Genomic DNA, 23942 nt, shown 5'->3' on the forward strand with positions numbered 1-23942 from the left:
TTACAGTAAAAACATTGCATTTTATATACAAGAGAGAGTTCCAACTTAAAAATGAATTGTATTTTAAAAGTTCATTGGATTGTTTTTTATAGATAAATTAGAAAATATGTGCTCTGTAGAAAACATTAAAAATGGTAACAATTCTCAGACTAGCTCACTTAAGCCAAAGAAAAGTTAAATCACACACATTATAAATTTGAGTTCTGAAACCCAGGAAAAACCTTAGCTTTACTTACTCCAATAGCTACAATTTCCTTAAAATTGTACAGTGAAAACCCTAAAATTCTCCCTTCTTAGTTTTGATGTTCCTCCTTTAAATAAATTTACACTGAGGTTTTAGCTGTCCACTTCCACATGACAGGAACCATGTCATTTAAAACTGCTTAAGAAGGCACCCATCCTGATCTACAGCATGAAATGTTTTGGTTATTAAAGAATGCCCAGTATTTGGCTAAGAAAGATCTATTAGAATCCACAAGGCACATGTGTCAAGTGATCAAACAAGTGATCTAAGCCCTTGTGTTTTGACGGATGGATGACCACTACAGGTAAGGGCAGAATTTCTGGTAGAATTCTGGTAGAATTCTGGTAGAATTTCTGAAGTTAGGATTTAAGGATGGATGGAAAAAGATGTTCCTCAAAGGACCAAAAGAATCAAGGTGGTCATCAGGGTCCCTTACTCCAAAGTGATCAAGGAAAAGGGAGTTTAGATACAGATTGGATAAAGTGACAGAAATGAACCTGGAAAGATTCTGTCTTTCTTAAAAATAGTTACATTTAAGAGAGAGACCATATAGTCTTAATTCTTCCATTATGGTTTGTTCCCTGAGATTCCCAGCACAGAATGTCTAGTAACATTAAAAAGAAAGAACAGGTCACTCTTTAGGTCAGTGGGAAGTAAGTTAACCTTGTCAGGAACTCTCACATAAACCTGAAAATAAGCATATGGTTTGTCTTTCAAGGAAGCCTTAAAACCCTACAATGGAGAAGCAGTTTAAGAAACAGAGTCTCTAACTGGGTACAGAAACCTCCCTTTTCATGAACAAATACCCCAGCTTGCTTACTACAGTTAACCCTAACAACAATGCACTACAAAATATTTACCATTAGAAGAATGTCTTATCATGCATTTTCACTTCATTTTAAAAAATCTAAACAGTTACAGATCAGTTTATTTCCTGTATGAAAAAGATCTTCAAAGGACTTTTGGACACACTTAACCAAAGGGGAAATGAAAATTTATGCCCCTTCATCTGTTAATTCCTTCTTGGAAAATAATGTTACTCTTCCAAAGGATGGAGTACATTATCATTCCAGTCTCCTATTTATAAGGAAAGTTATGGAGCCATCTTAAAACATTTGGAGTTTAAAGACATTTGCTTTGTATTTTTTTTAAAAAAAGAATACATATCTTTTTGTGTATGTACTAACTGTGAAGTAAAAATTCACTGAAGTAGCATGAATTCCCTACATTAAAAATCTTACAAATCGAACAAATGCAAATAAAACTCTGATTAATCTGTTTATCATCTCCCTTTTAACATGTTACTGCCATCTATTAATTCTAAAGCATATTCTGGTATTAAAAACTCAGCTAAATTTGCAATCGTGTTCAAAACATTGCTCAGTATTCTCAGAAGACACAGTATAGGACCATAGGAGTAACTGTTTGGCATGTAGCCTAGGAATGCCAATTACAGAACAAAGCTTTGATTGCTTACAGTGGATCTTCTGAGCCTGATGCACTCCCTCAGGTTTTACCTTAGAGAAAGACACTATCAAGAGACACCTGCAAAATAAAGACAGGTCAACAAAGCATAGGCAGAAGCATGCTTATCTTTATCCTGTAATACAGATAATTTATTACAATATAGAGAATCCATACACCTTTTTGAAAGGATATATCCTGATACAAAAATAGTAACAAAGTTACAAATTATAATGATTTGATGAAACCATGTGGATAAAGTATGGTCTCTCTGGAGAAATGAGGACTGAGGCAAGCGGCAGAAGAGAAGCACAAAGTGCTTTCAACTGTATAAAAACAGTTCAGTTCCACGCTGCCCATCCTGTCCTTACTAACCAAAGGCTTTACCAAAACTCCGCTTCTGGCCTCTGTTTTGGGATCGGTTGTTTCTGTTGCTGCTTCCAGATCGCTGTCCCCTGAAGCTGCCTCCTCTGCTCCCGTCCCGCCGTCCTCTGAAGCCTCTGCTGCCATCCCGCTGCCCCCGGTAGCCTCGACCGCCTTCCCTTGGTCCCCTAGAGCCTCGAAATCCTTCCCGAGGTCCCTCCAGCTCAGGCTGCTCGGTGGCCACAGAAAGCTGCCAGCGCCGAGAGTCATGCCATTTTTCCTGTTGAGAGAAGGTTTTATTTTCATTCTGGTGTGATTTCTAAAAAGATATGAGAAAGAAAATATATATTGCCTTTTCTCCAAAGAAAATCTAGCGTGATATAAGCCAAGTGCTTAAAGCCTGCTGGTCAGAAGCAATACTGAATTTCACCAGCCAAATTTCACTATAAGAAGCCCTCAACTCTATAATACTGTATATTCAGTTTAACTGCTACAGGGTATCTTCAGTTGTCCATCATTCACAAACAGCTCTCCTAGCACTGCAGAACAGGATGAAGCAATTATCTGTAAAGAACCCTTATATCATATTGTGGGCTTGTAGGGAGTGGAGGTGTTATTTAACACTTCTGCAAAAAGTAGAGGCTCAAAAGGAAAACAGGTCTATCAGAATACAAGAACGTGAAGAAAAAGATATCAAAACTGCTTTTCAGTGGGGTTGGAGATACTGCTTTCTAGCCTATTCTGTATTTTTAACAAAAAATTTTACAATTTTATGTATTAAGTTCAAAATTCAGGGGGGGAAATACCTGTATTTCTGTTACTGCTGCAGTAGGAACATCAAAGCATACACCCTGGATAAAAAAAGCAAATACAAGTTAATCCAACCTCTGATAGAAATTATTAAATGTATAAGTGATACTAGAAAAGAACAAGTGTCTTATGTTAAAAAAAACAACCCCAGGTGGTAATTTAAGATGATCGTTATTTAGAAGAAAGTCACTATGTCACACAGCTCTGCTTCTAAAAGCACAACAGGACAAAGTCAAGGATGTCTTAAAAAAGAAACAAAACCAACCTCAGAATACTTTACATCCTCTCAATGGACTAGAGATCATGAACTGTGGAGCTCTGGGAACATATGGACAGTTCTGCTGCTAACAAGAAGCCTAGTCTCCAGCAGTCCAGATCTACCAGCTTCTCTTCAGGAGAAGGAGGGCAGTCTTCCCTTCAAGACTTCATTTAAATCTTAGAAACTTAGCAAAGACTCTTTGTAAATAGAAAACTGGCTCAAAGGCAGTGAGCCCATAATCCCCAAGTAGTTATTTTACCCCTTGGAGAAAGGACATGACTCACTTGTGACCCCATAGAACTGTTAAAGGAGACTCAAGCAATGCAGTGGAGTCTGAAACCACTCAGAGCTAACCCTCCAGGGGGTTTTCAGGTGTTAATCGTACAGGAGGTGACTGCTCAGTTTTCTCCTGCAGCACAACTGGTGGATTCGAACTGTATATCTTTCAGTTGGTAGCACGACTCCTTACCCATAAGGCCACCATAGTGGGGAAGGTATTTAATATCTGATTTCTAAAATCCATGGTCTAAAACTATTACAGCACATTGCTTCCACCAAAAACAGTATCAGTCATTGAGGTGACATTCACTGAGGACTTAGATAAAAAGAAACCAAACCCAATTCACAAACAAAACCCCACACCCTTTTACTTTCTGTTTTGGAAAGCAGACTCCTGTCAAAGTCTGGAGGAAAAAAGGTAAGAGGACATTAGGTCTGATAATAAAAAGGACTACCACCTCAGAGTCTTTCTGTTTGACAGTTCATACAAACGCTAACTACACCCATCACTGAGAAAGGCACTCTGCTCTCCTGATGGTTTTTAATGGTAACATTTTGTGGTGAACATGCTCCTCTGCCAATAAGTTGCCCAGTTACAACCATAAGTATCAGAGACTGATGAATTTTGCCACCCATGGGAACCTTAGATCACTGACATATTTACTAAATATACTGAGTATAATACTAGGCATATACAATCTACTAAAACATTTTACTTATGTTAGATAAAAACCTTGCCTATATTCCACTACTGGGAATATACCCCAAAGAGAGCAGAACTGCCACCCAAGCAGATATAAGCACACCCATGTTTATGTGGCTTTGTTCACAATAGCAAGAGTTGGAAACAACCCAAGTGCCCATCAACAAATTAATGGATAGAGAAGCTGTGGTGTATTCACATGATGGAATACTACACTGCATTGAAATACAAGGAACTCATGAAATATTATTCAAAATGGGTGACCCTGGAGGACATTATGCTGAGTGAAATATCTCAGTCACTAAAGGACAAATACTACATGGTGCCACTGTTGTAAAACAGGACTGACATAAGGGTTGGGGGGAGACTGAGAAAGATGGGATAAATAATGTATGCTGCATTGAAACAGATGAGGGAGAAAACTGTTTAAAAGGGATATGATTAGGTATTATTGTCATGATAGAAGTCCAGAATGAAGGCTGAATAGTGGAATGGACCTGGGGGGAGGGATTGTAAAACAATGAAAGAATTTTTCTTTTACTTTTCAAAGAGAAGAGTGTGGGGGTGGGCAGGGAGAAGTGCAACAATGAATATCAATCCAAAGTCTGTAAATTCTTATTAAAAATAATAATTAAAAAACCCCAAAACAACAAACCTTGCCTATTGTAAGTAAACCAGTATTAAATAAAACAAACAAACAAAACCCAAAAACCACATAACTACCCCAGGAAATAAACACAAAAGCTTGCCTAGTTTTCATACATATTAGTCATACTTAGCATCCTCCCAGGATTGTGTTTTCCTGATCACAAAAGCTTCCCAAACACAATGAAGGCATGACAGGCCCAGGCCTCACCATCTTTCCTTTGAGGAAGACCATCCCCTTCACTTTGGAATCAATCTCTTCGCCCAGCTGCTCTTTAAGCTCTTTCCAAGCATAGCTGATGTTTGACATTTCAATTGAGCACTTTAAGACCATGGTCACAAAGCCCTTATGAAAAGAAAAAAACAATGTTCAAGATTCACATGTTTTAAAGTAATTTCTAATAAAGTTCTTCCTAAAAGCATGCACATATTTTTATCTCTCTCACCCACATCCACAATCACAAAAGGATACAAATAAAATAGAGGGGCACTCCAAATAAAACTCATAGACTGTATCAAAGTCAACACTGTGGATATGATATTCTATGTACAGCTCTATAAAATGTTGCCAGCAGCAGAAACCAAGAGACCAAAAGGTAGCATCTGGGGGGGGGGGGGGGGGGGGGGGTGGGGGTGGGGAGGGCAGCGAGAAAAGTGCAACAATGAATGAATGGAATTCCAAAATCTCTGCAGATGTTCGTTGAAATAAAATAAAATAAATAAATACATAAATAAAATAAAATAAAAAAAAGGTAGCATCTGCCCAGGCATGAAGATCAGAAGGCTGAAAAGAACAGAACGGATAAATGGAATGATAAACATACCAGGAGGAAGTAGAAAGTGTGCTGTTAATTTTGGAGCACTGCATTCAATGTAACAAATTAAAACGTGCATTGCTGAAATGGATAAACTGATAGGTCCTCTAAGTGTTCATACAAATCAGTTAAAATTTAAAGAAAAAAAGCAACTGAGAGTACATTAGGAACTCTGAGCTATTTAACCACTTGTGAATGTACAAAAAAGACTCAATTCAAATGTCAATTAATAAAAAGCTAAAGCGTCTAGTCATATAGGCCTTTATAAATTTGAGAATTTAAAAAAATTGGTATAACTCATATGATTAAATTGACCATTTTAAAGTGTACATTTCAGTTGCGTGGATATTCCCAAAGTTGTACATCACCACCACTATTAAATTCCAGAATATTTTCACTACCTCCCAAAACATCTCTATACTCATTGTCAGTCATTTCTAATTCCTCCTGCCACCCAGATTCTGTGGAATTTTGTGCGCATCTGTAATCTTGTTACAAAGGCAAGGATGGTGAAAATTCATCTCACACGTTTTGCCCATGTTGTTAGGAGAGGCTATTCTCTGGAAAGATCATGTTCAGAAAGGTGGAGGGTCAGGAAAAAAGAAAAAGACTTTCAGCAAGACAGACTGACACAATGACTACAGCAATGGCAATAGGCTCACTGTAAGCTGTACTTGACTTGACGGCACCTAACAACCACCACCACTACCACTTTCATGATAAAGTTAAAATAACTGGAAGTTTTTTCAAACTACTGGTCTAACTCCAAACTGTGAATTGTCAGAAATCTGACACAGAACCTTACCACATCCAAGCTAATCAAGGAGCGCTGGTCAACCGCTGTGGCTCCTGAAATGTGGGCCAGGGCCGCTGCCAGAGCTTCCACAGCTCCCTTCTCCTCAATAAGTTTCTCAGCTGACTGCTTGAAATGACTTATGGCAGTGGGAGGCACAGAATCCAAGTATCTACGATTTAATTGAGAGTATATTTACTTTAAAAATAAAGGTGGCAACAGTAGATGAATGTACAATGCTACAAATGAGGTCAAAATTATATAGATCTTCAGGAGATGACACATTCCTTAGGAGTCATGATCTTGCATGGTAAGTTGACAGAACCATCCATCCAGTCTAAGGATGAGGAAAGCTCCATGAGGTGGCCTCATGCGTTTGGACTGTCCCTCTATTAAGGACTGCGAATACCATCAGCATCTTTGTCGCTTTTCTCTGTTCTGGTCATCTATCCCTGCTATTTCCTTAACCAATTATTATAGGAAATTCTACGGGCTGGACAAAAGCATTTCATGATAAAATATAACTGAAAACACTGTTAAAAGTTCCTTTCAATTCCAGGACTTTCTAGGACAATATTGTACTAGGAGTATCTAATACTTCCTTTGGTAATGGATGCCTGCCCATTTTTAAAGAGCATTCTGCAAATCTGTAATTGGTGAAGACACTCAAAAATGATGTGCAAACTCAGTTGTTCCCACTAGGATGCAGTGCTTCACCAGTAAGGCATCTGGAAATCAGCAAAGACATTCTTGGTTGTTGTAATGCAACTTGCCTTGTGTTTTCCCACTTTTCATGTCCCAGGACCCTGCCCATGGGCAGCCATTAGGGCTGCTATACACATCCTTCAGTTTGTAGGACAGTTGCCCCAAGTGCTGCAACACTGCCACTAAAAACTACTAGTAGTTAACTCCATTTCCCCCATCTACATATTTGCTACATAACCAGAAAGTTGGAATTTATGGGAATAACCAACACTTGGCCCTACCAGGGAGGGGACTCAAATGGAAATACAATCTGATCCAGTGTAATCAATCTATAGATGTGGAATCCCTAAAACAAATGAAAGATATTCTTCCTTAGTAAGTACAAGACAGACCAGACCAAAAGAGGAACTGTGGCTGCTTGTGGCAAAGAGCATCAACAGAAACGATGAAGGTCTTCACTTTATTAAACTCTAGCAAAACGTAACTGTTTCTAAATAAAATAAGTTATAATTATGAAAAACAAAATATAATGGGCTCAGATTTCATTACCGCACAAAGGCCAAACACAGTAGTGACAGCAACAAACCTGATGGCATCTTTGCTGGAAGCTTTTATGATCTCTGTTGCAGAAGGTACTCCTATCCGTTTAAATTTAATTCCCTATTAAAAACAAAACAAACCACAATTTACCATGTATGGTGACTATGCAATGCTTCCATAGAGATTAATATACATGAGTTTATTTGTCTTTTCATTTTAGAATAGTTTTATATCTATGAAACAATTACAGAGAGCAGAGTTCTGACCCAGTCTCTTCTACTGTTAACATGTTCCGTTACTATGATCCCTGTTATGCTGTTGTGTACCTTTGAGTTGGTATCCTCCAACAGGTTTTCAGAGGCAGTAAATCATGTGGGAGAAGACTGTCCATCTTTATCCCATGGAGTAACTGTGTTACTTTGGGTTAGCAGCAAAATTCTTTACCATAAAGCCACTAGAACTCCCTAGTCAGCATACCACAGTACATTTATTTCATGGCACCTTAGGTTCCTCTGAGTTATATGACAGTTTGTCATAGCCTTCACAATTAAAAAAAAAAAAATTATAGTCTGGTTTTGGCATCCAATTCCTAAACAACATACCTCTGGAAACTATGAAATCTGAGAAATTATAGTTATAGAAAGGCTTCAAGCTATTGTTCATAGGGTCGCTATGAGTCATGCTCAACTCAACTATCAGTATGAGGTGGTATGCAGTTTTGATCATGGCTTAGACTAGTTTAATGGGTAGGGGCTAGAGTGTCCAATAAACAAGATAAATGCAGGCTTTCAGTAAAAACCATCAAACTGTTCACACAAATGGCCAAGTAAGCACAAGTCAATCCATGCTTAGCTTGTCCCTATAAAGGGTTTTGAGTTTCTGTAAGAAAGTACTCTGGTCCACCAGATGCTCTGCCGGGGAAAGAGGGACAATCTCCTCCTGTACCAGTCAGATCTGATTTGATGGTACACGCACACAAAAATAATTAAAAAAAAAAAAAAAAAAAGAAAGAAAGTACTCTGGGGCTAACACTGAAACTCCCACAGATGCCAGTTCTATCTAGAGATACAGACTCTTCTATGTAGTGAAAATGTGAACTAGTTCAATCAACATAGGTTAATAAGCAAGCACAAGGAAGTCTGTGCTTACTTGCTCACTGGAAAATGTGATATTAGTTATAAGTTTTGAGGTTAACAGGTTCTTCAAATGTAGATGTTCTTTTCATTGATAAAGTTAAGTTCAATCTTCTGGCCCAACTAGTTTCTACATGCTATTCTTCATAAACAACTAAGCACACAGCCCATTCTATGGAGAGGGAAGGGCAGGAGCGCCATCTAAACGGGGAAGAACTGCTGCTAATCGAAAGGTTGGCAGTTTGAATCCAGGCATTCTGAGGGAAAAGGATGAGACAACTTGCCCCCATTAAGACACACAGTCTCAGAAACCTGATGGGAGAGTCGCTAGGAATCTATGAGCCAGATTACTTTTTGTTGTGCAGTGGCTAAATGTTAGCTTATTAACCAAAAGGTCAGCCATTTGAACCCAACATGCTCCACAGCAAAGATGTGTTAGTCAGCATCTGTAAAAATTACAGCCTTGGAAAACTTAAGAGAGTGCTTCTACTCTGTCTGTGCTAAGAGTCAAGTTTAGCGTGATTCTGAATGTTACTAATTTTGTTGCTCAAATTGTTCTATCAATGACCATTGTTTTCTGGGTTTCATGTGTCCCCAGGATACTTTCCATCTTTCTGGATTTTTAGCAATTCTGGGAACCCATAACTTCGATTTAAACATTTGGTATGGTCTCATGATCATCGTCTTGAGTGCTATGAAGAATGAAAAACAAAGCACTTCTTTCAAATGTGAAGCTATGTATTATAAGGTAACATGAGCTTTTGAGGCTGTAAATCCCATGAGAGGAAGCTTCTTATCTTTCTCCTGTGGAGCCCACTGGCGGATTTGAACCACCAGAGACACTGCCTTTGAGTAAGCAATACAACTCCCTACAGACTACACTACCAGAGCCCCTCTGACATTATGAGGCAACATATGCAATAACATGGACCTAGCAAGCTCTATTCCACATACTAGGAAGAAAATAAGATTAACAGAAATGGAATAAAGAAATTGAAAGTTAAGGTTTAGAAAGCACCATCTATTGAATGAAAGCTTAAGTTAGTTTTACCGCTTTCTGCTCCACTTGTGCCAACTGATATTCCTCCTTGTACTGATAAAAGCAGATGCAAACTCCTGTCCTGCCAGCTCTGCCCGTTCTCCCGGAGCGATGAATGTAGGACTCCACATCCTATAATGAACAAAGAACATGAGTAATTGATTCTGCTAACATGTTAGTTATGTACTTGGGGATGGAATAGATCAGTTTAAATTCAACTATGACACAAACTAGAACAATTATTTCCTGTCCCATGGACAAATCTGTAATAAAGTGTATTAAAAACAGCACTGTCAGGGGAGCTCTGGTGGCCTAGTGGCAAGAAGCTGTACTGCAATCCCAGAGGTAAACGGTTCAAATCCACCAGATGCTCTGCTGGAGAAGGAGGGACAATTTCCTCCTGTACCAGTCAGATCTGATTTGACGGTACATGCACAAAAAATAATAATAAAAAAAAAAGCACTGTCGAAAAGAGCGTTAGTATTACTATGAGTGTTCACCTTATCAATGCTAAACACATTTTCAATACGATGTCTCACATCCTTTTTATCCAAAAGTCTGCTGTTAGGGACCTCACGAAAGTACTGAAGAACAATGGTGTCTCTCTAGAGACTAAAGTGCGTCTGATATAGGCCATAGTTTTTGCTATCACTTGTTACGCATCAGAGAGTTGGACAGTGACTAAGGAGGATAGAAGGAGAATTGATGCCTTTGAGCTGTGGTGCTGGAGAAGAGTATTGAGAATACAATGGACTGCTAGGAAAACAAACAGATTCATCCTGGAAAGGGTTAAACCGGGCGGTTCCCTGGAGGCAAGGATTCTGAGGCTCCGTCTAACATACTTTGGACATTTTGCAAGGAGGGACAGGTCCTTGGAGAGGGACATCATGCTTGGTAGGGTGGAGGGACAGCGCTGGAGGGGAAGGCCCTCTATGAGGTGGATTGCTTCAGTGACTGGGGCAATCGGGATGGGTGTGTTGGAGACAGCGCGATTGGCTCAGGACAGAGCAGAGTTTAGGGCTGTTGTACGTCGGGTCGTTATGAGTCGCAAGTGACTCGAAGGCACATGACAACAACAACAACTGATTCTGTATATGTGATCTCTGACAAGTTCCTATCATACTACTTCAGAGGCTATTAAAAAAGCATACAGCTCAAAGCAGGCCCTTTTACTGTTGTTCTTGACACAACTTAGTGAACACGTCCAGGGAAGCATCTGTTAACTGAAATATGTCAATTGGTATACCATCTATTCCTGGAGCCTTATTTTTTGCCATTTCCTTCAAAGCAGCCTGAACTACTTCTTTCACCACCATAGGCTCTTGCTCATATGTTGTTTCATGAAATTCTTCTGTGTCTTCCAATTCCTTTCGATACAGTGACTCAGTATATTCCTTCCATCTTCTTTTAATACTTCCTAGATAATTTAACATTCTGCCGAAAGCATCCTTGATTATAGCAACTCGAGGTTTGAATTTGTTCTTCAGTTCCTTGAGCTTAAGATATGCTGGGCGAGTTCGGCCCTTTTGATTTTCTGACTCCAACTCCTTGCACATTTCATTGTAATATTTTGCTTTGTCATCCCGTGCTGCCTTTTGAAATCTTCTATTCAACTCTTTAGTATCTTGAATTCTTCCCTGTGCTTTGGCTTCTCTGCGCTCCAGTGCAATTTTCAGAGTATCTTTTGACATCCATTTTGGTCTTTTCTTCCTCTTCTGTCTTTGCAATGACCGTTTGCACTCTTCCTGAATGATACCCTTGATATCCTCCCACAACTCATCTGGCCTTCGCTCACTAGTGTTCAAAGCCTCAAACCTGTTCCTGAGATGGTTCTGAAATTCAGGTGGGATAGACTCAAAGTCTTACTTTGGTTGCCTTGGATTTGGTTTAATTTTCCTCAGCTTCAGCTTGAATTTGCATATGAGTAGTTGGTGGTCTGTTCCACAATCAGCCCCTTGCCTAGTTTTCACAGCTGATATTGAACTTCTCCAGCGGTTCTTTCCACAGATGCAATCGATCTGATTCCTATGCATACCATCAGGTGAAATCCAGGTATATAACCTGCGTTTGTCTCATAAAAAATGTATTTGCAAGCTACCCAATAAATCAGTACCCAACTGTGAAAAAAAAATATGTATTTGCTATAAGTCATTGATTGTGCAAAATTCGATCATTCTCTCTCCAGCTCCATTTCTGTCACCGAGTCCATGTTTTCCAACTACTGAATCTTCTTCTTTGTTCCTGACTTTTGCATTCCAGTCACCCATTATTATCAATGCATCTTGATCACATGTTAGAAAGCACAACAGGAGCACTACACACATTATTAGACCAAATGGCCCATGAAAACACTACACACATTATTAGGCCAAATGGCCCATGAAAACGAAATGACCCTAAAACTCCACACCAAAGAAACAAACCCACAAGGTGTTCATGTGACTCTAAATTGTCTCAGCCATTAATTTTTACTTCCCCTCATTATTTTTATATGGAGCTCTGGCAGCCTCATGGTAAGAAGCTGCATTGCAACCCTGAAGGCATGTGTTTGGAATCCAATAGCTGCTCCATGGGAGAAGGATGGACAATCTCCTCTCTTTCAATTAACTGTCTCTGAAAACCCGCATGAGTTCAGCTATGGGTCAGTTTCGACTCAACGGTACACTACAACAATCATTGGTATAGGCATATGTATCATATACTCCATTCCAATTAACAGTCTTTCACTGGAAAGTCTTTCCTTTTTCTTGCCTCATCCCTAATAACCACTAATAAACTTTCATCTCCATACATTTGTCTTTTTATATAAATGAGGGGGGGAATCAGTTCATGCTTAAAATCATTCGTAACATTACTATTCAACAAACTTTTACTAATTACATGAAAGTAAATGACAATTTCTCACTGGCTTCAGTACTCAGAAGAAATTAAAGAGTATTAAAAAAAATACCTAGAAAAACAACACATACCTTTGGTGGGGAGCTCTGTATGACCAGATCAACCTCAGGGATATCTAATCCACGTGCAGCAACATTGGTTGCCACCAAAACACCAAAATTACCATTTCTAAAACCTTTCAGGGTGATTTCCCTTTGCTTCTGTGGAATGTCTCCATGTAATGACTGGGCATCCTGCCAAAGACATAATAAATGAGCATAAGAATATCCATTTCAAGAATGCAAGTAACACATAATCAGGCCTGTAAAAGACATTAGCAATCTGATGATATGCTTGCTAAAATTTTATAAGAGAAATGTTTGCTTAAAATGAACAAGCCTCAAACTTATTTCTAAATTCTCACTTTCTCTGGTGGCCTTGTGAGTAAGAAGTTATGATGCCAACCCACAGGTGGTAGTTCAAATCCATCAGCTACAACTCAGGAGCAAGATGGGCATTGTCCTCCTCTGAGGATCAGATAAGAGTTGGTTCCAATTCAACAGTCAAACTATTAGCAGCATTAAACTACACACACTGATGCAGAACATGGACAAGGCCTCAAACCTGACTTAACTTTGTAATTGAAAGGTGAAGCCTCCTTCCCCACATCCATCTGGGAATGAGACAGCTAGGTTTGATAAGTGCTAACATGTACATTCTGACCGTTAAGTAAAAGAGTTTCCTGTTTGAACCTAAAATAAACTGAAGTCACTATTTAGAAAAAGAAAAAAATATCCAAAAAGGATATGCCCAAGTTGAGATTTGTTGAAATACTAGTTTTCTGTGCAATAGGAGGACAAACCTGCTTGATGGATGTATTCTGAGACAACTCCTGGGCTTCTTTCTTGGTTTCACAGAAGACAATCGTGCGCCCATGATAACCACTGTACACTCGGATCACATCTCCAATGACCGCTGCCCTATGAGTCCAGTGGCACTTGATAGCCAGATGCTTGTAAGAGCAAGGATAAAAGGATTTATTAATGCCCTGCTGAAACCTACCATCACTTGGTCAGTACTAATGATCTAACTTGGTACTTGAAGCCCAATTCTAATAGAGTCCTGTCACAATGGGGGGGGGGGGGATTACAGCTGAGCACACTCCTCAGCAGAAATGAAAGCAACTTCAAGACTAAGCACCAGATGTCTCTGTTGCCCTCCAATGTTTAAATGTGAAGTATAACTCCCTTCTTTAATTTCTCTAAATTCAGAGATTTAGTTTCCCAAAAGAATGTAACGAAGCTACCTGGAGAATTCAAAAAGCACAAATAACAAAATACAATTCAAAGATCTATTCTCTCTTCTTGGCTTTTTAGATGGATTTTGCATTTACCTGGACAAAAGTTTTTATTTTACAGTTTTTGAACAATCAGTCATGTAAATATGATCAACTACTTACTACTCATTCTGGCAGATAAATGAATCATTTACCTCCACAGTTATTGCCGCTTTCTGAGTCTTTTTACCAATCAGGTCCACCTGCTCATACGTAGGTTTCATATATTTCTTAGCAACATTAAATACCCAATGTGGGCAAGTTGCAGAAAAAAGCAATGTTTGAGGATTGTCTTCTGAATCTTTGTGGGGGAAAAAGAAAGTCAGTATGAATAACCCAAATAAGCCCAGCCAGCACTCTATCCTCACTCAGGACCAGTAGGATCCACCACCCAAAAGTAACAACCTGGGAGCAAGGTCTGTGCCAGGCACTGAGGCCTCAAAAGGGCACGTTTTCCCACTGGATGAGCAGAAGAAACACTGCTAAAATATAGGTAAAGGATCTCTACAATCCTGAAATTTGTCTTTGTTTTCTGACCACTAGCATTTATGAAGCACAAGGGAAATCTGTCAAACATCACGAATCCCACCACCTGGAAAACACCAATTCATCAAGACCAGCAAAGCCACGACATCTATCTGCTGGCAAAGAGCTTATCCCAAATGCCAGCACGGATTCTACACTCCCTAACATTTCCTCTGTATTTTCTGAGTGTAGAATTTCACTGTGTTCATTCTCTGAGCTCAGCTCCCAAGGGCTACCTTCCATGTTTTTTGCCTGCTGGAGTGCCACTCACTGTATGCATCTGTACACACAGTCAACACTGTAAACAGGTATAATCATTTTTGGGGAACAATCTGGCACCGTACACTATGGTACTAGATTTAATTTTAAATTAAATTACTTTTTAACTAATTCATTAATACCTTTTAATTTAGTAATTTCACTTCTGAAAAATCTCTTAAAAAAACCTTCAATGAAGGTGTAAGAAAAGTTATCTATAGTAAAAATGTCTATAAACAGTGTAACAAACTAAACAACTGGAAGGACGTAGGGATACGGCTGAAGTAAACTCTGGCACAGTCATTTCATGGACTATTCTGCAGAATCTTTGTATGTATAGTTAAGATTATAACACACACAACTGCAAAGAAATATACCAAAAAGCAAATTATATCAACTTGGTAAAATAGAAAATTTTCTTTTTCCTTTAAATATAGCAGTTAAGCTTTTTTAAAAATTCCCTTTCCATTTCCTCAGGCTTCATTTTATTGTAAGAATACCACCCTTGCTTGGGGTCCTTTTATCAGTTCCTTGAATTGGCTGTTTACCTTTCTTGTATGCCACACATAAAATCTCCTCCACTTGATCAGCAAAACCCATATCCAACATCTGGTCAACTTCATCCAGGACAACATGCTTAAGTTTGGTGAGGTCTAGCTTGCCATTCTGTACGTGATCTTTGATACGCCCTGGTGTCCCAACCAGGATGTCAATGCCATTCCTCATGCGATCCACTATAAAAAATACCAATAATAAAGAGTTTCTGGGTTTTAAAAAAGCCCTTTTCATTGATCTGGGATACCAATTCATCACTTTTGTGCCACAGACATTATTAAACGCGTAGAAGTACAAGGTCAAATGCTAAGCATTGAAAATAAAGATATGTAAAAGGAGCTCCTAATCTAGTAGGGGAAGCATGTCAGAAATGACAGGGCAGTTTATTAAATGTCACAATAGAAAAATCACCAGTGAGGTACAGAGTACAAGGAAAGAAATTACTTCCTTGGTTGGTCAGAAGTGTCACAAAGTGAGAGGATGCACCTTCTTAGAAATTTTCTAAAGTGAGGAGATAGAGACACAAGGAGACAGGATGAAAGAACTTGCCATGCCTTTTGTCTGAGATGCCTCTGAGTGGCAAACCTCTAACCACGGTTTAGTAGCCAAATACATTAGCAATCTGTATCACTTAGCAACTCCCCAGGAAGGTAGAGTTGTGAATGAACTTAGCATTTAGGAAAATAAGAATCCAACATAACTGGAATAAAGATAATGATAATAATTTATTAACTGAATTTCCACTAAACTCTTGAGATACTACTTAGATTCAAATATCAGAATTCACCTGCCATGTAGTTTCATTAACTGCTTTACAAGTGAAAAACTGAATCTTAGAAAAATTAAACTAGTACTTAGAATCACAAAGCTACTTTGTATTTATCAGATTCAGAAGCCAGTTTTCCAAATGCCAAAATCTATTTCCTCAGAGTTACAAAATAATCACAAGTTTCATGTGCCTATGCCTATATATTGAGCTGAAAAGTGATGGATTATGGGAGCAGGGACTGCCATATTTGGCCTGTAGGATTAGTCACAAGAATACTTGACTACAGCAAAAAAAGAATGAAAGGTGGGGAAAAGTGGCACAGGTTCAAGGTCTTAGACAGATAAAGTGGACAGACTTACCAGTTCTCAGTGCTTATTAGGTACACAAATAATAAAAAAGACATAAAGATTACACAGGATTTGACACATCATCAACCATCTTTAAATAATAATGGGAAAAGAACAATGCTATACATTACTAAATAGATGTCAGGGTTGGAAGAAATTCAATTGGGATCTGCAACAAAACAAATGGACACCCACCCCCCAAACTAATGGAATTTTCCTTCCTTCACTTGTGGATTTACTTACATTGACCTCCATAGGGTGTTCCACCATAAAAACAAGCCACTGACAGTTTTTTTGTGATGTCGCTGAAGTCTTTGCTTACTTGATTTGCCAACTCCCTTGTAGGTGCAAGAACCAGTACCTGAAAAAGAAAAACTAATAACTGAATCCAAATCAATGTGCAGTATTTGCTTAACAGAATTTGAAATCAAGCAAAGCTTCCACTAAATTATGTAACAAAACAACTATTACTTGCTTTGTAATATATGTTTGGAACTAATCATATATTTAATATGGTTCCTAGCAAATCTACTCAGAGGAAAATTTTGTTTGTAGTCTTACCAATCAGAAGAGAAATTAGAACTAAAAAACATAAAATCGGCCAAGCTTACTGGTCTGACAGATTGTTAGAAGCCTGAGACAATGCCCTTAGTTAGGCTTTGAACCTGAGTAAAACTCACTTCCAGGGCTTTAACGTTCAGCCACTAAGGTAAACTCTTAACACCAGAATCATTAATTCTTTTTGATAACCAACCTGCTAAGATCAAAAGGGCAGCATTTACCCAGGGATTAAATTCAGAAGGCAGAAGTGGTAAAACAGAAGGACTAAGGGAAATGAGACTCACAGGGAAGTTCCAGTCCGTGCAAAGGGAGTAGTTATTTGTGTGTGTTACAATTAATGTCATGAAACAAAATGTGCATGAATGGTTGAATGGAAAACCAATTTGCTTTGTAAATTTCCACTCAAATCACAAGAGAAAAAAGAATAATTAGATGCCTGATATGGTACTATAGAGGCTGGCTGGAGCAAGAAGGAAGAGAGCAAAGTCTCTGCAAGCTGGTAATGCTTTTTAAAAGGATAGCCAAGAAACACATGAACATGAAGTAATACTGACAACAGCTCTTACAACGTTTCTTGCTCTACTGAATTCTTTTTAATGCACACCTTCTAAGGTAGGTGCTAGAGGACAAAACTTATTAAATCCATAAGAGGCAGAATCTGGATTCTGAGTCAGGCAGGCTCCAGTGCCTCCAAGTGGGCAGCACATAAGGTAGGGCAAACAATGAGGGGGCTTACAATCGTAAAGTAGAGTTTAATGCAGTAGGGCATACAAGAAACCACTACAGATCCTTGACTAGGGAACTGTATGAAACAAACTTGCTTTAAAAACAATTTAATGCAGTAGTCCAACAAATGTTTATCAAGCATCTACTATAACCTAGACACTGTTCTAGGATCATGAGAGTAAACAATTGCATTAATAAAGGAATGTGGGAACTGGAAGGTCAGGCCAGAAAGACAGGTGTGAAAGCTCACAGCTGAGGTGGGGAAAACTGTAAATAAGTTACTAAAGTAACATGAATGGCGTCTAGAATAAAATAGAGACTGATGTCAAGGCCTACATTCACTCCACTACAGGTATTCAGTGAGGTTTAAAGTCTGTCAAATGGCACGGTATATGCAAGTAAGCCCAACATGCACTAGCCTGGTAAGAGGACTGGCCTCTTCTAATTGAGTACCCTCATCTCTAGCCATGTTTCTCCATTAAAAATGCTTCCTCTAAAATGTCAAAAACAAAAGGCACACATAGCTACTCCCTCTATAAATGTAATAATGACCAAATCGTGAACCCTAGGGACATATGTTTGAAGGGACCATGAGGAGAAAAAAACAAGTGATCACAACCAAGGGGCAGCAGGATTTATGGCCAATAGAGGTTTTTTTTTTTAAAAAAAAAACAAAACAAAACAAAAAAAACCAACCCAAAACCTGTAATAGGAGAATATAGCTAGCTTTAAAGAGATTAAAAATATAAAAGAAGGGGTATGCAAACCAAGACTAAGAGATGCTTTTCCCTTATACTAATCTGAAGTCCTTGCAGTCTGCACTTCCCTACGTAGTTACCTGTGGGGGTCGGCCTCGTTTTCTGTCCTGCAGATCTCCCTGTAGTTTCTCAATCAAGGGGATGGCGAAGGAGAATGTCTTCCCAGTTCCAGTCCGGGCCTGCGCTATTAAGTCTTTCCCACTATAGACATGATGAAACGTCTTCGCTTGTATAGGAAACAGATAGTTCACCCCTCGGGCTGTGAAAAAATTAACCTTGTTATCTGATATTGTAATTCTGAAAACACCAGCTATACATGTTTCTGATCTAACAGGCAGAATTAATGATCTTTACTTTTTTTTAAATTATTAATTTCAATGAATGAAGTCCACGTTGTGAGTTCAAATATACTGCGAAGGTAAAGAGTGTCCTTCACTAACATGTCAAACTCTAATGCACCAAATGACAGTAAATAACTGCTATTTTAAGAGATTAAGTCATTTGTTACAAAATCTTATCAATGTTGGTATGAAAATTAAGTTCTTTGCAGTTCAAACTGCTAAACCTGACAATTTAGAAAATAAATATAGTCAAGCAGTCTACAAAGGTTAGGTTCTGTAGGTTATCATTAGCATAGAAATACTTTATTTAAGTAGAAGGGACAAAAAAGAAAACACTTATATGGTATCAATCAACTGCTTCACTTCACCAGCATCTTTAGTCACTACACTTTTTAATATAATGCATTAAATATATGCACAGCATTTCTTTGAATAATATATCCATCAATGCTATGGTCCTATATTGAACATGTGGTCTACTTCATTGTATAGTTCACTATATTAAGTGGAGTTCTTAAAAATACCAATAATTTTTATTAATACTGCATTTCCAAAAATATTACCTTTGAGAAGTTTAATAGTCACTTCAGAGATAGGGAAATTGGAGAAAGCTCCCTCTTTTTGTTCCACTGGTATTTCCTACCAAGTAAAGGGCCACAGTATTAGTAATAAGAAACTAATCACTTTGACTATGAAAATTAATAAAGAAGCCTGCCTTCTAAGAGATCAATTCTAAAACATGCATTCTAAACATTATTTAAAACTGAACAAAAACATATAAAAAATTTCTAGTAGGCAAATCAAGGTCTAAAAAGGAAAATTATCTTTCATAGATATCTAGAGAAAATAAAAACAAACATTTATGAATAAAAGTCATTGGGGCATTATTTGACAGTGAAAAACAGGAATGCCCAATAATGAACTAATTAAGTAAATTTCTAAAACATTCACTGGATGGACTATATAGCCATTACAAACCTTAAAAACTGCAAACACCAGGATTCTAATGAAAAGGGTCCTCAAAACTTGGCCCCAAGTTGATACGTAATGATGTTAGCATTGACCCATAACTGACCCCCCAGTAGATTTTTCAGAGGCAGTAAATGCTAAAGGAGACTGCCCATCTTTCTCCCACAGAGCAGCTAGCTGATTTTCCATGTACCTCTGTGTTGGTACCTTACCACTAAGCCACAAGAGCTTCCTATAGGACAGAGTAGAACCATCATACAGGGTTATCGTGGCTTTAAAGTTGTACAGAAGCAACGGTCTCATCTTTCCACAGAGCAGCTGGTAGATTCATAATAGCAACCTTAGAGTTACTAGTTGTTTGCAAAAGCAATGTGCCACCAGAGCCTCTCAGTTATATGTATAAAACATATTTAAGACAAGATATCTCCGTACCTTGAAAGTGCTTAATATTTACTAATGAATGTGGAAAGCTTTCCTGAAGAGACAGAAAGCTTTAGGGGAGAATTTAGAAAATTTTCAAACTGACTAAATCATATATTACACTTGGAAAAAATTAAGTTGTTCAATTTCTGTTCTCTGGTAAATATATAATCACTTCCCAGAACAGAAAACTGCTTGTTAAGGTTTCCTTTGATGATTGAAATTTGACAGGTAATAGCATTAAGTTCCAAGTTAAAACAGAAATTTACTTGAGAAATCTGGCACCCTGGAATCACCTCTTCAGGGGTTCTACTTAATTCTAACATAATGAACCTGAGGGTGGCCAGGTCTCATCTGCAAAACTGTATTTCTCCTGGTGATCCACTGACCTGCTAATTAGCTAAATATGAAGAAAAGACTTTTCCAAAGATTAAACAAATCTGTTTCTTTACGAAAGAAGCATTCTTTCTGATACTACAGTTTTTAAAAATAAGATGAAGTCTCATCTTGCAGCTCAAGAAACTCTTACTAAATGCTAACACAGCAAATTACTCATTTATATCAAATAATAATGAGCTCTATTTATTACAACTGTACCTGTTCTAGTTCATTGTTACTGTCTTCACTTGTGGCTTCATTGGCGTTAGAAGAAGGTTCAGAATTAGGGAGTCCATTCATCACTTTAGGTTTTTTTTCTTTAATCTCTCCATTCATTTCCTTTTCTTTCTTTATTTTCTTAGGTTTAGGAGCATCCATTTCTTCTTCTGAAGGTTCTTCATTTTTTACTGCTTTTTTTATTTTAGGAGAAGCAACTTGATCTTCAGCAGGTTCCTTTTTCTTTTTCACACTTTTGGTTTTGGGTGAAATAATGCCATCTTGAGACTGCTCTTCTTTCTTTTTCACCTTTTTAGATTTAGGGGAAATAATTTCCACTTCAGAAGGCTCAGCTTTCTTTTTCATCTTTTTAGCTTTGGGGGAAACAGTGTCTTCTTTTTCTTCTACTGATTCTTCTGTCTTGGTAGATTCTGGCTTCTCTTTTTTAGCTTTCTAGAAGATAAATAAACAAAGCTGATTTATTTTATATCTCAATTCTAGATTATTCCTAATTACAAAAATCATAGTTTTGTGGGGTTTTTATTACATTTTAACATAAGGCAAAAATCACACACATTTTTATTATTGCTAAAATGCAGTATGATTCTAGTGCCATTTTTTTCGTTTTATGAAGATTGTTTACCAACGATTTTTAAAATCAGTAATATTTCTTAGTAAATGCTCAACCCATCTTTGTCTAATAAGCTATCTATAAACCAAATGTCCTTAAGAAATTTGAAATGCTGGTGGCCTAGTGGTAAGGAGCTGCAACTACAATCCCAGAGGTGCACAGTTCAAATCCACCAGATGCTCTGCCGGGGAAGGAGGGACAATCTCCTGTACGAGTCAGATCTGATTTGACGGTACACTCACACAAAAATATTAAAAAAAAAAAAAATTTAAAAAAAAGAAAAGAAATTTGAAATGCAACAAGCTCTAAATAAAATACTATTCTAGAAAATGATCTAGTTCAAATATAAAACCTACAGAATAAGAGAGTTGTAATATGTCCACAGATGAAAGATATTATGCATATTTCTATATGCCAGAATTCCTCCATGGGTAAAACAGATTGACAATGTTTATCTTGTCTATTTAGAGCTCTAATAAATTTACATAAAGATAACTGAAGAATAAAGACACTATAAAAAACCCTCCCACAATCCACAAATAAAAATGATGCATGTAAACAAAGTAAGTCTACAATCAAACTAGACTGATGACTAAGGTTCCTAATTGAAATTCGAGCCTAATCAACCTTTCCTGTTCTCTCTACACCACTCCAGTCTGCAGAGAATACTGCTCACCTTTCTTCCATGGAATGGCTGGTGGATAAGAACTGCTACCTCTATATCAGCAGTTACTTATCAGAAATTACACCAACATGGATGGCATGTTACCCACCTGCCATCACCACTGCACTCTGATCACATGCCAGTCCCCAAGCCAGGGCAGTTAGGCCTGGGCAGATTGGAGCTGGAAGGTGACCTGCAGGTTCCACCTGGTCCCCAGAACTTCCTGCTTATAGTGCACAGGTATGGAGGTTCAAAGTTGACCCCCTCGTTGTTGACTCAGACTTGATTCCAGGCTCACACTCCTTTTCACATTACTGACATTTTATTAAGTTACATTTGGCAGGTGTTAAAGCTTCTGTCTGGCCACAAAGCCCATCTTTTTCCTGGTAACTGCAGATGTGAGTTCTAGGCTTGGCCCCTGCTCTAGAAACTCAGATTTAAGGATAGCTCTCTTACACATGACAATCTCTCAGTCTGGGAAGAAGGGTCTGGTCTCTGCAGAATTCACTGAGTCTCTCTTCTGGAAGGAGTCTGGTCACAGCCCTCTTAATTTGAACAACTGATTACAGAGTGAGGCATAATAATGGCACCGCTACCCTCCTACCTGTAGGCAGGAATTTGCTTTTCCCATATTTCTTATAGTATCAAAATGCTGCAATGGTAAGTGTTCAGCATCAAGAAGACCCAGAGACGTCTGGGCAAAGGCCATTGGTCAACACATACAAAAAAAGCAGACTGCTATTAAGTTTACTGAAAACTACTGTACAGTGCTGGTGTTTAAATAAACAGTACGAAAAGCTTATTTTGTTTCAACGGGGTGTTTCTCAGAAAACAAGCTACACTTCCGTTACTAGGCCAAAAAGAACGTCACTGCGGGTGTCGCCAGCATTTGCCAGTCCTTCAAAGACCCCTCGTGTGCGACCTACACCGTGGCGCCGTAGTTAAGGCCTGCAGATGTCAACCTAAAGGCGATCCAGAGAGATGCTCTAGTCTGATTCCATCAGCTGTACAGGCTCACATGGGTGGCGTTGAATTCTGTCTCAAAGGGTCGCTATTAAACCGAAGACGCCAGTCAGTGGGTTCTGGTGCATCAAATCTTACTTCCGTAATCTGCATTCCCCTCCCGGTACACTCAAACCCGGAATCAGGTCCGAGTCAACAACGAGGGAGGCAAACTGGGAACCTCCAACTCTGTGCACCAGGAGCACGAGTCCAGGTTCCGGGAAACACGTGGGACCCGCACGCGGTCCGCCTTCCAGCTCCGACCCGCCCAGGCCTAGCTGCCGGGGCTGGGGGACCCGCGAGTGCGACAAAGAGCGGCGGCGATGGAGAGAACAGGCCGGTAACGTGCCAGCGGTGTCGATCGAGCCCCTCACATCGGGGGCCCTCTTACGAAGACCGACGCTGCGACTCCGGGAGCATCAAGTCCCCGCCACTCGCCACGCGCTTCCAGCCCGGCCACCCGTCCGTACCCCAAGGCTCCACTGTCCCCAGCAACCCCGGCCCCTCGCTATGCACCTTCTCATTAGCTTTTCGCGATGTCTCCGATCTTCCCATGGTCGCGTCAGCGTCCAAAGCGGTGTCACTAAGAAGTTTTCCAGGCATCATTCAGCACCACCTCGGAAAAGTGAGCAGACCTGTCAACCGCGTGGAAAAAGAGAGAATGCACTGCCTCTTTTGCCCACCGGCACGCGTCACTTCCGGTAGTGAAACATTTCCGGCGGAAGTGCACGGCGGCTGGAGCTTGAGCGGTGGGTGGTTCAGTGGGCGTGTGGCTTCCACCTCCTCTGGGTGTGAAGGGACCACGCGGTTCCTGGTG

The 23942-nt window shown here is 39.1% G+C and overlaps 1 protein-coding gene across 1 annotated transcript; it reads right to left on the bottom strand.

Annotated features, from left to right (window-relative positions):
* Positions 1-2078: 2078 nt before the first annotated feature.
* DDX21 (DEAD (Asp-Glu-Ala-Asp) box helicase 21) lies at positions 2079-23728 on the bottom strand. The gene is made up of 15 exons (XM_006889002.1): positions 23642-23728; positions 20832-21281; positions 19409-19484; positions 18585-18763; positions 16703-16820; positions 15337-15522; positions 14161-14306; positions 13532-13681; positions 12762-12923; positions 9805-9924; positions 7667-7740; positions 6388-6547; positions 4979-5113; positions 2878-2922; positions 2079-2351 (listed from the first exon to the last, which is right to left on the bottom strand). Exons 1-15 carry the CDS (start codon positions 23726-23728, stop codon positions 2079-2081), a joined length of 2361 nt encoding a protein of 786 aa, XP_006889064.1.
* Positions 23729-23942: the final 214 nt, after the last annotated feature.

The sequence above is a fragment of the Elephantulus edwardii genome, unplaced genomic scaffold (genome assembly GCF_000299155.1).
Source record: "Elephantulus edwardii isolate Elephantulus edwardi_28Jun2011 unplaced genomic scaffold, EleEdw1.0 scaffold00074, whole genome shotgun sequence".
NCBI lineage: Eukaryota > Metazoa > Chordata > Mammalia > Macroscelidea > Macroscelididae > Elephantulus > Elephantulus edwardii.